General features: G+C 36.9%; 1 protein-coding gene across 1 annotated transcript in view; it reads right to left on the reverse strand.

Annotated features, from left to right (window-relative positions):
- Positions 1 to 2,203: 2,203 nt before the first annotated feature.
- tprg1 (tumor protein p63 regulated 1) overlaps positions 2,204 to 16,369 on the reverse strand; it is a 32,558-nt gene continuing 18,392 nt past the window's right edge. The window contains exons 5-6 of the mRNA XM_030132005.1: positions 9,513 to 9,666; positions 2,204 to 3,661 (exon numbers count right to left, since the gene is read on the reverse strand). Coding sequence (XP_029987865.1) covers positions 3,467 to 3,661; positions 9,513 to 9,666 — 349 coding nt within the window. The 3' untranslated portion in view covers positions 2,204 to 3,466. The remainder of the gene's footprint in view (positions 3,662 to 9,512; positions 9,667 to 16,369) is intronic.

Raw genomic sequence — 16,369 nt, forward strand, 5'->3', positions numbered from 1 at the left:
CTTTACCTTGTGGAGTAACAGCTGCAAGTATGCCAGGGACACTCACTACTTAACCTTGTTTCCTGAAGCCTGAAAACAGATTGGATTCACTTGTATTTGTCACTTTTAAGGGCTGGTGTAATTTGTGAGAAAAACACTATTTTATCTTGTCAGTTTTAGACACTTTTATTGTGTGATATTAACCAGAACCAGATACACAAATTGTGGTTTTGCCAGGAGGTCAAAAGTCTAGGTTTACCAGAAAATGTTAAAAGACGTGAAGCCATGTTACGACACCTTTTGATTTGTGGAACACTGTTTTAACCATTTCATGCATGAATTTTCCTGAGTGTTTTTATTCCTCTTTAGGCAGGAAAAAAACAATGCAACTATTTTTAATGGAGCTGCAAAAATGTCCACTCAGCTGGACACCATGCATTTAATTTTTAAAGCAAAGAAACATGTTTTTAATAATTTACTGTATGAAAACTATGAAATACATTTTTTTAATGCTGCTTATCTGATGTTTTGTCAGATTTGAACATACTCTAGTATTAGTTATTACTCATTTTATGGAGATAATATGCAAAAAAAAAAAAAAAGAAAAAGAAAAACAACTTTTAGTTTAAGTTAATTACAATCTAATAACAATAAGCAACTGATTTACACTCAAATATGTTACTGCAGATCAGGTTTATAAAGAACAGCAAAGTTACAGTAATGGTGTAAATGTCACTGTATGGGATGATGCATAAGCGTCCACTGTGTTGGCTGATATGGAACTAAAACAATAAAATCCATGAATATACAAGAGAACAGCTGTAGAATAACCGTCCACTGGAGTGCCCACTATGCATGAAAGGGTTAATGCCACAAGTTTGCCATTATCAAGGGGACATTTCCCAAGCTAATGCTACCGCTAACTTATTGACAACAGAGACCATATTGCTAACACTGCTTTAGCTAGTTGCTACATGCTAACATGTCGACTTCACACAATGTAGAAACACACTCATTTACGTTAGCAGATAATTAGCATGCTAGTTGACAGACATTTTAATCCAGTTCTCCAGTGGTTCCCAAACTTTCTCAGCTCAAAACTCCCCAAAAATTCCCCAGGACTTCATTGTACAAAAAGTATAATTTTATCTTGTTAGTTTTTTTCTACATTTTTATTTTTATGTTTTTATGTCTTTTACATAATGCCATTTAGATTATCGTTTTGCTAGACCTTTCATGTTGCATTTCTTACTTTCACATAATTTTCATCTTTTTACTGTTAATTACCTCCGCCAAGGAGGTTATGTTTTTGTCAGGGTTTGTTTGTCTGTCCGTTAGTGTGCAACATAACGCAAAAAGTTATGGACAGATTTTGATGAAATTTTCAGGGTTTGTGGGAAATGGGATAAGGAAGAAATGATTAACTTTTGGGGGTGATCCGGAAGAAATCCTGGATTCTGGAGCACTTTGAAATTTTCGTTAACATTGTGGTAAGTGGGGCCAAAATTTTTGTTTCCCAATATCTCGCTTAATTATTGACCAAAACTCATGAAATTTAACTCAGGAATTGACAATGGGGTCCTCTATCACATTTCAAAGGCTGATCCGGATCTGATCCAGAAGGCGGATTTTATTTTAAAAAATAAATGTAGGATTTGTATCACCGATTATGTGGGGAATTTTTGCGCTTGGCGGAGGTCTGCGCTCTCCGAGTGCTTTTCTAGTTCTCATCTTGTGTCTTTTTTGTTTTATTTTTTCTCGTGTTACTCTTCACATATTTTCACAAGGTTTGCTGACATAACATTTCTAAACTCTCCACCACACTCTGTTTTAATTGGATAAAATCATATTATTCTTTTATTTTTTTAGTCTAACAGTGACCCACTGTAAACTACTGTTGGTCCATTTTGGATTCCAACCCCATGTTTGGGAAAGGCAGTTGTAAATTATCCATGCTAACATGAGCTAATGTAGCTAAATTATGCTAAGAGGCTGAATATGTGGTAAGTTTGATCAAACATTTACAAAACAAAATGCTGATGGTTGATGGTCCTCTTATTGTATCTTCTTAACTACAGCTGGGAGAGTTATCTAATAGGAAATTTGATTTATTAGATTTATGCATGTTGCAACTATAGCCTATAAGAAGGTCCCACTTTTCTTGAATGTGACACCAATGTTCAAATGGGACTGAATAGGGAAACAAAGTCCTGAGTCTTCTGGGTTCATCCATGGGACTTTATTTAGAAAAAAACAAAACAAAAAACTGAGGTAGCAATCATTTTGGTGTGGGATGAAGTGTAATGTGTTAAGAAAGTCCACTAAACTGGATATTATCTAACTACGTCCACCACAAACTGTTGACTTTTTTACTTTTTACATTTTAAATAAACAAACAATAGACGTAAATTCTAACAGCTGACTGCCGTTCATATATTTCTGATACAAAGGGAACACCAGATGGGTTGGGACTCCACCTCTATACAATTTGAAGGTGAAAGGTCAAAGGTCAAGGTAAATGTGACCTCAAAAACTAAGTAATTGAGAGAAGATTATGATGCACAAGTGGTGGCCACACCTGACTGAACTTGAACTGGGTCTTGTTCTATAAACAGAAGCTGCAAAATGAGGGTCAGAAAGATAGTGATTAGTCCACACACCGAAGTTTTGACTTTTATTAATAACTTTAAGCCCTACTATCACTTAAATGTGTTATACAGAAATTCCCATCCCTATACATTTACCATGAATGCTGAAATTATCTTATGACACCAAATGCTGTATACATATTTATTTCTGCTTTAAAGTTGGACAGTTTACTCATATGTTATTTGACCTGCTTTTGTAGCCATTCCTCAAGTGGAAAAGTATATTTATAAGACATAAATGCCGCTTAAAGGAATCAACTCTTAAAAAAATGAAAAGGAATATGCAAAGCTATATTTTGTTGTTTGTGACAGGCTCTCATGACAAACACATGACACCAAACAAGGCAGCAAGCACACAGTAAACGCACAAATCAAAGGGGAAATTCCAGCACTGTATGCACTGTAAAAATACACTGTGAAGCATAAAACTAAACTGACAAATGTGCCCCCATGCTCCAGTGAATCTCTAAGGGGCTGAAAGGCATGGGAATGAGCTTTTAACAGAGACGCTGGGGGAGGAAGAAAGGAGTCCCATTGCGAAAGAGTTGAATTACCATATCAGTGAGGAGCAAATACAAAGCTCCTTGAGTGCAACGGGGATCCGTCATCCAGTGAAGAGCGGTGTTGAAATGTGGATATTTCTGAGCACTCATACTCCACACACTGGTAATAATCAGTGGAGGGAATCACACACAACACATCCTGAGAGCCTCGCTTCACTGTGAAATAAAAGCAAAGCTGAATCTGATAAATCACCTCTCAATTTAACTCCCTGTAAATAAACTTATCAACAAACATCTTGTGAAAGCAATGACAGAAAATGTCTAAAAACAGAGAAATCAGAAGCCAATGTTTCCCCGAGCCATGGAGTAGCCCAGTTTGTTCTGGTTTCCTAAGAAGGACATGAGACCCACGTATGCGTCGATATGGATGTTCTGATTCAGGACCAGGACTCCGTTGGCCTTCCCTGGAACTGGCTTCATGGTGTGGGCTCTCTGTGCTGCATCTTTGAGCTGTTCACGAAACATCTGGATCTGTGTAACAAATACGACACAGAAACAGTTACCAGACCTTTGTTAGGGTGCGGCGTACATGCCCTGATACCTGCCCTGCTTTTCCTTGGTAAAACATTCAGTGTATTATTCAGCTGCACCTGCCAAGACAAGAAAAATCTTCATTGCTTGGTTTTGATTTGTATGTCAAACCATGTCTAACGATGACCTATACTGGTACTATTTACTTCCGAGGAAAAGACAGACACCTTTTAAACTTTTAAATGATCAAACCTCCAGGGCTGAAAGATGAAGTCAATGCACAAAACATCAAAATGTACTCTTCCTCAAATGACTACATGTACCTGACTCCAAAATGAGGAAAAGTCCATTGAGCCCAGTTAAAACGTCCAACTTTACAACACAACTTAACTAATTCATAGCCTTGTACAACAAACAGTTTTGGTCCATGTATCTAATTTCTCAGTTCAGTGAATTCTTATCCAACTAACTTCTTTAAATTACAGAATAGGGCTCAATGGATAGACAGGGGTGTGGCCACTGTGAATGTGTGGGCTGTGACTGACAGACACTACAGAGACAGACTTTTCTCACTCCTTTTAACACATTCCCAGTCTACTGTAGTTTTTCCTATCGCAATTTGATAATCACTATGGCAGCTGAATAAATATATCAGACTCTACACATCATAATAATCCAAGAATGAAAGAAAGATGTAAAAAACATAAAGCACTGTTTGTTATAAATTACAATGCTCAGAGAGTTGAGAGAGAACTGTAACTGCAAATAAGGATTGTAAAGATAACTAAACTAATGAAAAAAAATAAAGCAAAGCCACCGTCCGTGAGGTGTTTCTTATATCCATCTGTTTCATCCACAGCTACTGGATGATTTAACTCGGATAAAAGAAATATAAGACACTGAATATACTAAGATCAGCTCCTACAAGAAAATTCTGTCATATGTTTAGCGGCAACATATCATAGAAGTAACTGCAATTACATCAAGATGTCAATGTTATGACAATATTTGATGTAATTATGGTCTGTGTTTTCACTGTTAGTATTAGGTTGGCAAGCTTTACATCTCAAACATGGGCCCTTCTGTTTACAAAAAAACAACCAAAAAAACAAACAAACAAAAACACCATAACTGCCAAAAGTGGGTGACATCTTTAGCTCCATTCATTGTTCATACACAGTTTTTGGTCTTTTAACATAAAAGACTATGATGCAGAAGAACCAGAGCTAATCACTTCACTAGTATTAATAAATAAGACACTTGGTTCTGTAAAGCTCTATTGGTGGAACATGTTTGTAACAGCTGTGTTATGTTAAGTTTGCATATTTCACAGGGGTCAGATAGACCTGGGTGTCATATTATGGTTCATAGCAACTCCCATCTGCCCAGAGGGTGGTGATATGGGGTGCTGTGACCCAATGCCCTGTTGAAATTGCAGAGTAAAAAGCAAAAAATTTGACTTCGCCATGAAATGTAAATGTTTAGTCTTAAACTGGTTTTATAGGTGGTTATTTCTCACTAATAGAATTTTTGGGCATGCCACCCTTTCAATCCTCTTTTTTTTGACCAATCAGTGTCTGTATGTAGTCATTTAATCATCTGTATGTCCACTCTGAGTGTGCATGATCATAAAAGCAGCAGGTCTGACATAAAGGTTGACTGCTGAAATGTCAATACACAGCACCAGATTATTGCTCCACTCTAACGTCATCCTCATGACTCATCTGTTTTCTGTAACTGCTCCTTGATATTTTGGTTGTGTTTTTTCAATCACTAACGAAATAGTCTTCCACAGCAAATCCACATACAATAGGAAATAGTTCTTGGTTTTTTTCCTAGTTTCCTTTCTCATGTATTGTAAAAAAGAAAAAAAAAACCTCATGGCATTTATTGCAGTATTGCATCTTAAACTGGTGACATTTACTCCTAACAGCTATCAGGCTAAAATAGTTCAGTAGGGCGAGCGTTAGACTGAAGATCTAAAGGTCCCTCCTTCAATCCTGGGTTATGACAGGTAATACATTTCGCCTTCATAAGACTTTTTTGTCATGCTACCAAGCCTGAGCAGCAGAGCCCATCAGCTAATGCAGAATTAAAAAAAAAAAAAAAAGAAAGCCTTGTTGTACTTATGGGTTGTGACAGTTTCCTGCTGTAGACGCCAGCAGTGATCATCCGTATGTTTGAGTTGAAGCCCTGAGGTTTGTGGTTTATATTTCAGCAATATATGGATGAAATCATTCACCAGCTCATCACTTATATCATCCAAAATGAGTGGGAAAAACATCAAGGTGTGAACAAAGCAAATAAGTTCTGAACAGTAGTCTGTAACCCAGGCATTCATATCCATTTAAAGTGTCCTGAAATAGTGGATCATAATTTGAGGCTTGAGAGTCAACCAGATAATTGTGCAGAAATGTCACTTTCGTAATCAACATACCTAATTTAGATAAAATCAGGAATTTTTCTCCTGGTTGCAAAAGTGTTGACCAGTGTATTTATAATGATCTTCTGAGGCAGAACCACAATCCACAAACTAATAATAATTTTCTAACCTTTTAGAAAAGCAACCAAAAAGGAATTTTTTAGTCTTTAAATTAGTCTTTAAAGGCTGTGTATGTTTTTGTTTTTATCATCCAACTAGAAATACTGCATTTGCATGAATTTCTCAATAGCTAATGACATAGACACTAGTCCACACCCTAACTGTACATACTGCATGTCTTACATCTACAGTTTCAAAAATCCCCAAAATGTTTTTACAGTCTAACATAACTAAAGCATCTCTCAGAAGTTACACAGACTAAAAACAAACACAGAAAGATGCTAAAAAATGTTTTTAAAAATGTAAATGCTACCAGCTCATAGTGAAATACTCTCTCTGTAAAATACAATGAAGAGGAGATCATGTCCCTAATTTAGATAAAGCATGATTTTTTTTTTCAATAAAATATTTATTAAGATTTTTTTTTACAGGCCATATATACAAAATAGAACCATATAAACAATCAAATAAAGAGACAAAAAGGTACATTTAAAATCAAGGCTTGAATCCATGAGAGTCCTTGCAGATATTGAGTAGCATTGTCAGAATACAGCATATGAGTGTGGACCCTCACAGAGAATAATTATGGTGTCCCAGATACCCGCAACAGATAAGTCAAATCTTTGTTCTTAATATAATTTATTAAACGGCCCCACATTTTTTCAAAAAATGTCTTGTTTGTCTTTTAAAGTGTATGTGATTTTTTTCAAGTGGTAAACATAAAGACAATTCTTTGAGCCATTTTGCTATGCTCGGTTTGCCTATTTCTTTCCATGACAGAGTGATCACTCCCTTTGCTTGTAATATTCCCAGGTTTATGAGGATTTTCTCATAGTGATTTATGTGAATTTTCCAGGGTATAATTCTAATATAAAAAACTTGGATTCCAGCACTAGTTTCACTGATAAAATCTTCTGTAGCATAACTAACTTTTCCCCAAAATTCCTTGGTTTTTGGACATAACCATATGGAATAAAGTGCCCTTATCTTCTCTGCATCTATTACACAGATCTGGGATCTGTATGTTGAATTTGTGAAGTTTTTCGAGAAAAACCATGATTTAATAGTTCACCCACCCCTAAATAATACCTCTGTCCCTGTCTCTGTTCATTCCAACACTCATCCTACTTTAGTATTGGACCGTGTATATCCAATGTTACTTATATTTGTGTCTTCATATTTTGTACTCATAATTCTTGCTTTTTTTTTTTTTTTTTTTTTTTTTTAAATGCCAGCGTCATCATATGCTATCATTGGTTCTAATGCAGTGGAGGATGACTGCTTATCTTGAATTAGGTGATTGTTTTACTACAGATCAGAAATGATGAGATACACCTGAAGGATATCTGATGTGATAAATTCCAGGAAGTTCAATGACTCATTCACCCACACGATGAATCCTCACCACAAAGCTGATTCCTCTTTAGTTTCTTTATGACTCTACAGAACGTATCATCAATTTTATTAGGAAACTTTAAGTACTGAAGGACCTTACAAATATTTGACTAAATAACTGAAAAAACCACAACCCTGACTGAAAAAAGGTTCAGGTCATCATAGAACCTATTTTCTCCATCTGTTTTAGAGTTTCAGTTTTAGGTGGTGGCAAGTTTTGATACCTGACTCCTAAACTTACTCCACCTTTCCCTGGAAATAGTCCAGTGAAACCTGTTGATGGTGAAGTCTGTGGAATATCTTGTTCCTGAAGTCTTCATTAACTTAATTACTTTGGTTTAGAAGCAAAATGTCAAATACCTTTAAATCCTGGTAATTAAAACCACACCTATTAATCCTACTGTGAGTAAAGTGAATCTGTTAAAGGTGCTGTTCGTCATATTTCTTCTTTATGACATTTAAGTGACCTACAATTGTCATTAGAAAGAAAAAATGATAGTTCTGATATAATGTCAAAAATGTCACTATACTGTACTGCAGTGAAATTTACAAGAGCTAACATGCTAACCAGCTAGCTGCACATGTTCTAAAGTTATACCACTTGACACTAGGGGAAGTACTGAGTCACTATAGTGTTCAATCTCCCTCAGTCCTACATGAAAAGATCCAGCACTGCTGTTTGGATTGGTCTCACTGACAAATTAAAATAAACAATAGACTCATATGTTGGATTGTATCAGCAGAGCGTACGCTATACTCTGCTGTGATAGGATGTGTCATTATGTTGTCATGATTCATTCATTAACTAGCACACTGAAACATGTGCTCATATGCTAGCATGCTAATGCACATTATCTTCAGTTGACAGTCTACTTTAACACACCACATCTTCCTGAAACAGAGAAAAAAGACACATTTATCTTGAGAGGATGAGACATAGGGTTGATATGTTGCTAAAACCAAAGGTAAAGAAGCAACGCTGCCTTCTTCAAAGTCAACAGCAAACCTCAACAGAAACACATGGAGAGTCACTCACTGTTCCTCTTAGTGTTTCAATATCTGAAAAACTGCCCTGACTCCTCTGCATAGAAATCAGGGTCTTTGTTAAAAGGGATGTGACCAACCACAACAGTCATTAGTTTAGAAGCAGAGTTAGCTGCAACTTAGAAGGTGCAGGTCACCGCTGCATCAATTGGTTCGTGGATTAATTACGGTCTGAAGTCACACAATAACACAAACTAAATCACTATCAACTCGTAACTCTTGTGGTATCTGCAAGTCAGATTTTACTCCCTGTTATTCCTCTTTCCCACAGCATTTCTTCAAGACCAAGCCTGACTAGATACCATCATCTGCTATTTTTCACCTTCACTGTTCCAAATGAGATAAAGTGTTTCCAAGTGTGAGATAAAATCAATCATGAGGATCATATCTTGCTAGATCCAGAATCTTCTCCAAGCTCTATATTGATAAACTGACCAGAGATCTGAAGTCTAAACAACCATCTTCTCACACCTTATCTATTGTTTTATTTTGAAATTTGTAACGTGAGGTTTTACGTGTGCTCTTCCACCATTTTTGCCTCGCCTGTAACAGCAGTTATACTAATATTGTGCAATATTTTGCAATTGTACAATTCTGTGATGTCCCTCTGATGAATAGCCACGCTGAAGAAGTACTCCACCTGCAGTGTAAATGTAGCACACTGCTGCCAATACAAGTGTGTGGAGTGGATACAGTCATTACAGAGGGCTATAGACCATAAACCATGCATATTGGCCAGTTTTATCATCACATCTTCCTGGTAACATGCTGCTCCCCTCTGTTAATATGAGTGCTTCATTTCTAAATATTAAAAATACAAATATAATCTATAAACAAAGTCAATTGCTTTGTGATAATTAATGAACTTACATCACAGAGAGCAGTAAACATGTCACTGACATTCCTCACAGGATGGTAAGTGAAGGTGATGAAAGGGAAGTCGGTGGTGAAGGGATTCCACCTGGAGGTGAAGGTAGGCTCTCTCAGTCGGTCCCAGAAGACTCGCACCCCCTCCCCTTCTCTCCTAAACACATTAATACAAACATGGAGGCATTTGACACAACTCAAGATTCCAGAGTTCATCTTGTCATCAGATCAGTTACATCACTCCCTGCTTTCTACAAACAAGCTTTTGTTTTCTATTGACAGTCATACAGGAGGTGTTGAATATAAACGCATTCTTCGCCTCTGGCCACATCCAGAACAGCCACATTGTTAAAGCATTTAAAATTGACAATTTTGCACACATAATTGATTTTGCCTATGGCTTTTTAATCGCTGGTAACATGCTGTATGAGAAAAAAATTAATAAAATTTAATGATGCTAAAAATACATAGAGAAAGCTACTGCAAATTGTATTTGTTTGCATGAATAACAACTCATAAACTAGTGTTTTTCTCTTAATGTTAACATAAGTTCACTATGTTTCCCTATGGCAGGGACTAGACATGTCAGCATCATAGTAATAATGTTCAGACAATGAAAAATGGCACATATCTGTCAGGGCAAATACTAAATGTGAGGGGAATCTTCTGTTTACCAGGCTTAAAGGTGATCTACAGTGCATTCATCATATTATCTGTCTTCTACTTCGCTTTCTTTAGTCATTTTAAAGCAAATACCAGGGTTTTAATGAAAATGCCCCCAAGTCATATCTTTTCTCAGCTAATGAAACCTCAGAAGGTTTAGAGCAAACAGACCTCCAAACACTCACAGATCCCATCGTTGGTGCTGATGTGAAGATCTTTACAATTCTCTATTTACTGTTTGTCCATCAAATATGTTCTAATACCTGGGATATCTCCAGGTATCGCTGTTACTGAACAAAAGGTTCAGGGTCAAGGAGAGTTCAGAACATCATCTTCTGTATCACTTTTCATGGCAACACTACTTTTTCTGCACTGGAACTGAGATGTTTAAAAGCAGTTTCTTGGATATGAAGTTGGAAATAAACACCCACATAACATTCCACTTACTTATTAGACATGAAAAAATATATAGACTGAACATGGGCATTGGAAAATATCTGCTATGTTGACCAAAATCGACCACTGATGGCACTGGCTGAAGTTTATGTGTCATTTTAACTACTGTATGTAGAACATTTGCATCAGTTTAGAGTTGTCACCATTAATTAGTTCATTGAACAGACACAACCATTTTAATATCAGTTAGTTACTTTTGACATTTTAAGGCACATTAATGCTTGCTTTACATGCTTAAATAGGTATGTCCGTTTCTAACGTTGTCATGCGTTACTGCTTTCATCCTTCTGTGCGTCCATTGCTTTGGAATGACCGTTTCTCAATCAATACATCAGAGGGCACCGCTTTTAATTACCATACTGGCCAAATACCATGAAGAAGAGTACAGTTTTTGGAGAAGAAGAGGAAAGTCAATAATAAAAAACATGACAACGACAGAGGAGGTTTTACTAATGTGGATACTTGATATTGAGAAGGGTAGTTGTCATAAATAGGTTGGTAGTTTTTCACTAACTCACACAGCCGCTCTTTGAAAAGTTCTGCTATTTTTGGAAATTATTCTCTTCAAACCTCAACAGTGCCTCCACGGTTCCCAGTGGTACTGCTCTGTATTCTCCATCTGGGTGTGCAACCGCAAGCTCCCAGAAAATGCACAGAATTACATACAGAATGTACACAGAGGACAAACAGAACACTCGGTCCGTATCCGTCTGCGTCTTTAACATAGAGCATAAGTGAGCCCTTAAGCAGACAAAAGTAGCAATGTGAGGACGTTTTACATGTCTTACATCATGTATAGGAGCTATTCTGTGGATTGGTGTTAACTACACTGCCTGACCACAAATAAGTCATGCAGTATTTTGTTGGACCATCTTTATGCCACACAATGCTTATTCAGTGTCACAATAGATATCACAACATGATCTAATACAAATGATGGGAGAGTCAGACCACTGGGTAAAGTCTTCTCCATCACATCCCAAAGATTCTCAGAGGGATTCAGGTCTGGACTCTGCGTTGGCCAATCCATGTGTGACAATCACATCTCATACTTCCTGAACCACTCATTCACATTTTAACCTCTTTAATCCCGGCATTGTCCAATCTTTATGCTTCCTAGCAAACTGATGGTTTTCACTGTACTAATTATCCAATGGTCCTACCTATTTACTAAGTTTTCTAAAAGACGATCATCTATTGTCTATTCAGATCCTAAATAATATTTGAGATAGCAGTAACTACTACATTTATGGTGTTTCATTAAAAACATTTTTCATACTGGATTATCATGTTACTGATGCAGTCTAGGTTATTCAAAGAGGGCAGGTTTGAGTCCAGGAGTTCTACATGTTTAGTCAGAATTATGCTTGTGTCTCCCGTGGCTAAGTAATGAATAGACAAGTTGCATCAACTCAAATAACACATATACACAAGTCTGAAAATTAGTCTCGAACTTGGACTGCATCACCACTAAAATATCTATTTCCTGCAATAATGTAAACGTTTCAGACATCATTGCACAAAATTTATTTTTTGTGTGTGTGCAAAACTTTAGAATTGTGCTAGCTTAATGTGTTGCGTAGCACTGAGGTGAGGTCAAGATTATGTTAAGATTTTTCACTCTAAATATTCACAACTATTCCTTGTGCACATGCAGCCAAAGACACAGGTTTCATTAGTGACATAAAAATTCCACATGATGATTTTATAACTGTTTAGTATTATATTAAAAATTATTTTGGGTATGCATAGAAAATTTAAGGATCTTAGCAAACATTTAAGATTTGAATCATTAAATGCCTTCTGTTTTATTTGGTGGTGGGACCACACTTTGCACCAAATATATAGAATGACCCACATAAGTTGAGATGACTAGAATGAAAATAAATTGACAAAAGTCTGTTTTATTGTACAAGACACACAATATGGACTTATAAACAAGGATCTTGCATGCATCCTTTATACTTCTGCTGTTATGAAGATTCAACCTTAATAACAAGTTGAGTCTTGCTGCAAGTGTTGGAGATACAATTCTCTGTAATATGATGATGATGAGTCCATTATTCAAGCATTCATGCACCTTAATAATTCTGGGCACTAATTCTAAATAAAAGGGGGATTGGGATCTTGTACAATAAAGTATTTCTTACGTTACATGTCTTTGTAAATACTGGATTATTGGAACAGACCTGATTCTAAGATCTGTTGATAATGGAGGTGAGACATTTCAGACACATGACTGTCCCTGTTGTTTTCCTGCTGATCATTTCCTCCTTTAAGTTAACAACAACTACTGGATAAAACCGAAACAGTTGGTTCAAAACAGTAGCCTGAAAAACCTGCAGTGACAGGTTAGACTCCTCAGTGCAACATAATTACATTCGTAGCAGAACAACAACAAAGAATATGGTTACAGGATAATATTCATCTGGCAAATAGTCAAAGGAAAGATTGAGGTCAATTAGTTTTTGCTAAAACGATCAATATTTTAACAGCAGCACTTGAAGAAATGTATCATTTGCAGATTTTTTTTCTAGATTCTGTTTTTCACTATGCATGTCGTGATAGCTGCTTTTCATAGGAAACTGCAGAAATCCGCAAGAAAAATATCTTCCCATCCAACAGTCACATACACACACTGACTTCTGACTTGATATCAGACATGCCTATCAGAATTTCATCATTTCTCCAGGCATCCTTCCATTCATGTCTTTGCATTTTCTGTACTGAATACACAAACATCTGGGTTTTCAAGAGGCAACCTGCAAAATAATCCAACAGATTAAAATTGTGCTCATAAAGTGTATCTTATTATGGTAATAAAAAAAGAAACCCCTGCTGTGTTTTTATAGTTTTGTCAACAGCTGTAACTACCAATGGTGGAATTAGTGGTCACAGTTTGTGGAATATATAAATGTAATTGTGCAAAATCTTATCATTGTTGGGTTAAAAAAGGCAACAAAGAAGACAAATAAATCAGGCTGCATGCGATTTCCCAACAGTGTTCTGATTTCCTTAATGATCTGTCATGCTGATGTGCTCACTTTACCACACACACCTTGTGCAAGAGCATTTCCTGCCAAGCAGATTTAAACACCTGAGGCTAAACAATAGCTGCTGATATGTCACGGTCCCAGGGAGGGGCGGCATCATAATGCAATCATCTCACCCTGTTTACACAAGTGCTTTCAAAATGACAATGCTGCTGCTGAACATTTTGTGCCTCCTCTGGAGTGAGGTTGGTGCACAGGAGAAAAAAGGGGGCGGAAAGAAAAACTTGAGTGCGGTACAAAAGCAAAGCCTGGGCTAAAAGACTGATTATATTTCAGCAAAAGCAAGTGAGGATGGGGGAGGTTACATTTGTACACATTGGCCTTTGTAAGAGCACAGAGCTATTGCCCTAGTATAAATGGGGATATAAAAAAGCTTTGGAGAATTCCACAGGTAAGCTATCACTGGGAGAAGGACCAGCCCAAACAGGCAGAGCAGGGCTGGGCTTTCCAGCCAGAGGCCTTGGAAGTGTTCACAGTGTTTATGTGGCAGAGCTGGGGGTTTGGACTTTCACTGCATCTCAACTCCACACAGTCACGAAAATAGAGGAACAGCAAAAGCAGACTACACCTGTATGATGCCATTCATGAAGTTTTAAAACAGTGATATTTTGCTTTTTTAAAATAAAATCATGCCTTTTAAAACCTTTCCCTGTGGTCTACATAAACTGCAAATGCTATGCTTGGGTCTGAATTCTTCATTAATTCAACTCCACAGGTCCATCTTCAACCCTATTTCTGAGTAATGACACCAGAAAGGTCATTGTGAGCGCTGGCCCTTTAAATGCACATGAGCCACTTCACGCCCCACCCCCTCCAGGTTGTTGGCTGTGCTGCTCTGTCACATTCAACCCATATCTGAATATTTTAGATAATCGGCTTAAAGTTTGGACATATTTTCAGTATGGACTACAACTGCTGCTGCAGACAAACAATTATGTCATATTCGGAGAAATGCTCGTCGAAGTCTTGACCTTAAATGTGCAAATGTCATGACATAACTAATTATAGATGTCACAAATTAAGAAGGAACTAAAACGGATTGTAGAAATCCACTTGATTTTTGCCAAAATGAATATAAAAATAGCTTTGCAGCATCTGGAGGGTTCAAATTCAAACTTTATGAACTATTAGGGTCCAAATACACAAATATTGTACCAAAGACTAATAAAAATGGGTTTAGCAAAATATAACCCCTTTAAGATGCAGAAAAAACACCAGCATCCATTTAACTTTTTATCCTCAACCAGGCTAAAGAACAAGCCAAAGAGTGAGAAAAATATTAGACTTCATTTGAAAAAGAACATCTCTTAGTTACTGCTTTGAGTATGTGTCTAACACACAACTTAATCTACTTTAGTTCAAACATGGCTCAAATGGATTCAATACCCACAATAGGCTGTTGGTGGTTGACCTGCTGGATCTCAGACAGGTTCAGAAAGTTATACATGTGAATCATAATGTGTAAAAAAATGTGGAAGAAGTGTTAATGACATCACCAAAAAAATTGTGGACTGCCAATTTGAAGCATGGAGTTTGGCATTTGCTGATGGCTGTTTCCATCTTGTTTTTTGGAAAGAGATTATTTAGATAATAGAGAGGATCTGGTTAAAAATGAGAGGTGACAGTCATCAGGCAAATGCCAAATGAATGTAAACAACTACAACCATGGTTAACAGTCATTTTAAACCCCTTCACGTACTTTCAGCTAAATGTTAACATACAGTCAGGTCTGACAACTGTTAACTTTAGCGTGTTTATACATTACACAATCATTGTATTTTACCATATAATGCTGTTTGAAGCAACAGTTTTGCAACAATAGAGATTATTAAAAACATTTTCTAGAGTGAAAACTCCTGTTGTGTGTATCTGTGAGGAAAATGGTGGGTTTAGAAAACAATGATGTCCAATTTGCATATTGTTACATGTAGGGATGCACCGATACCACTTTTTTCCAGACCGAGCACAAGTACAAGTACTTACATTTGATTACTTGCCGATACAGAGTACCGATATGAGTACTTAATAATACCATTACAGTTCTTAGTTACTTTTGAAAATGTGCTTTATTGTCATTGTCATTAGTCTGACTGTAACAAAGTGCTGCTACTGACATTTAATGCATTGGAATGAGCGTTTCTCAATCAATCCATGAGAGGGTGCTGCTCTTAATTAACCATACTGGACAAATACCATGAAGAAAAGTAAAGTTTTTTGAGAAGAAGAAGAACAACAAAGTCAACAATAACAAACATGGTGACAACAGAGGAGGTAATACTAATGTGGATACTAATATTGACATTGATGAGGGTCGTTGGCATAAATACGTCAGTAGTTTTTCACTAACTTACACAGTCGCTCTTTGAAAATATCCACTACCTCCACTGTCCCCAGTTGTACTGCTTCTGCATCTGGGTACGCACAGAGCCTTATATGTAAGATAATATGACGATCTTTATATGGCTCTGGGTACGCATCCGCTAGCTCCGGGAAAACGGACAGAATTACATGTGGAATGTACACAGAGGATGGACAGTACGCTCTGTCTGTATCTGTCTGTGTCTTTAACGTAACTTGCACGTAACTTGTCACCGTTACTTTTGTCACCATTGTTTATTTTGAAAAATCTCCACACTGCTGACATTACTCCTCTGCCATGTACCTGCTGCACTATGAGGTGCTCTATCA

Source organism: Sphaeramia orbicularis, chromosome 4 (genome assembly GCF_902148855.1).
Source record: "Sphaeramia orbicularis chromosome 4, fSphaOr1.1, whole genome shotgun sequence".
NCBI classification, from domain to species: Eukaryota; Metazoa; Chordata; class Actinopteri; order Kurtiformes; family Apogonidae; genus Sphaeramia; species Sphaeramia orbicularis.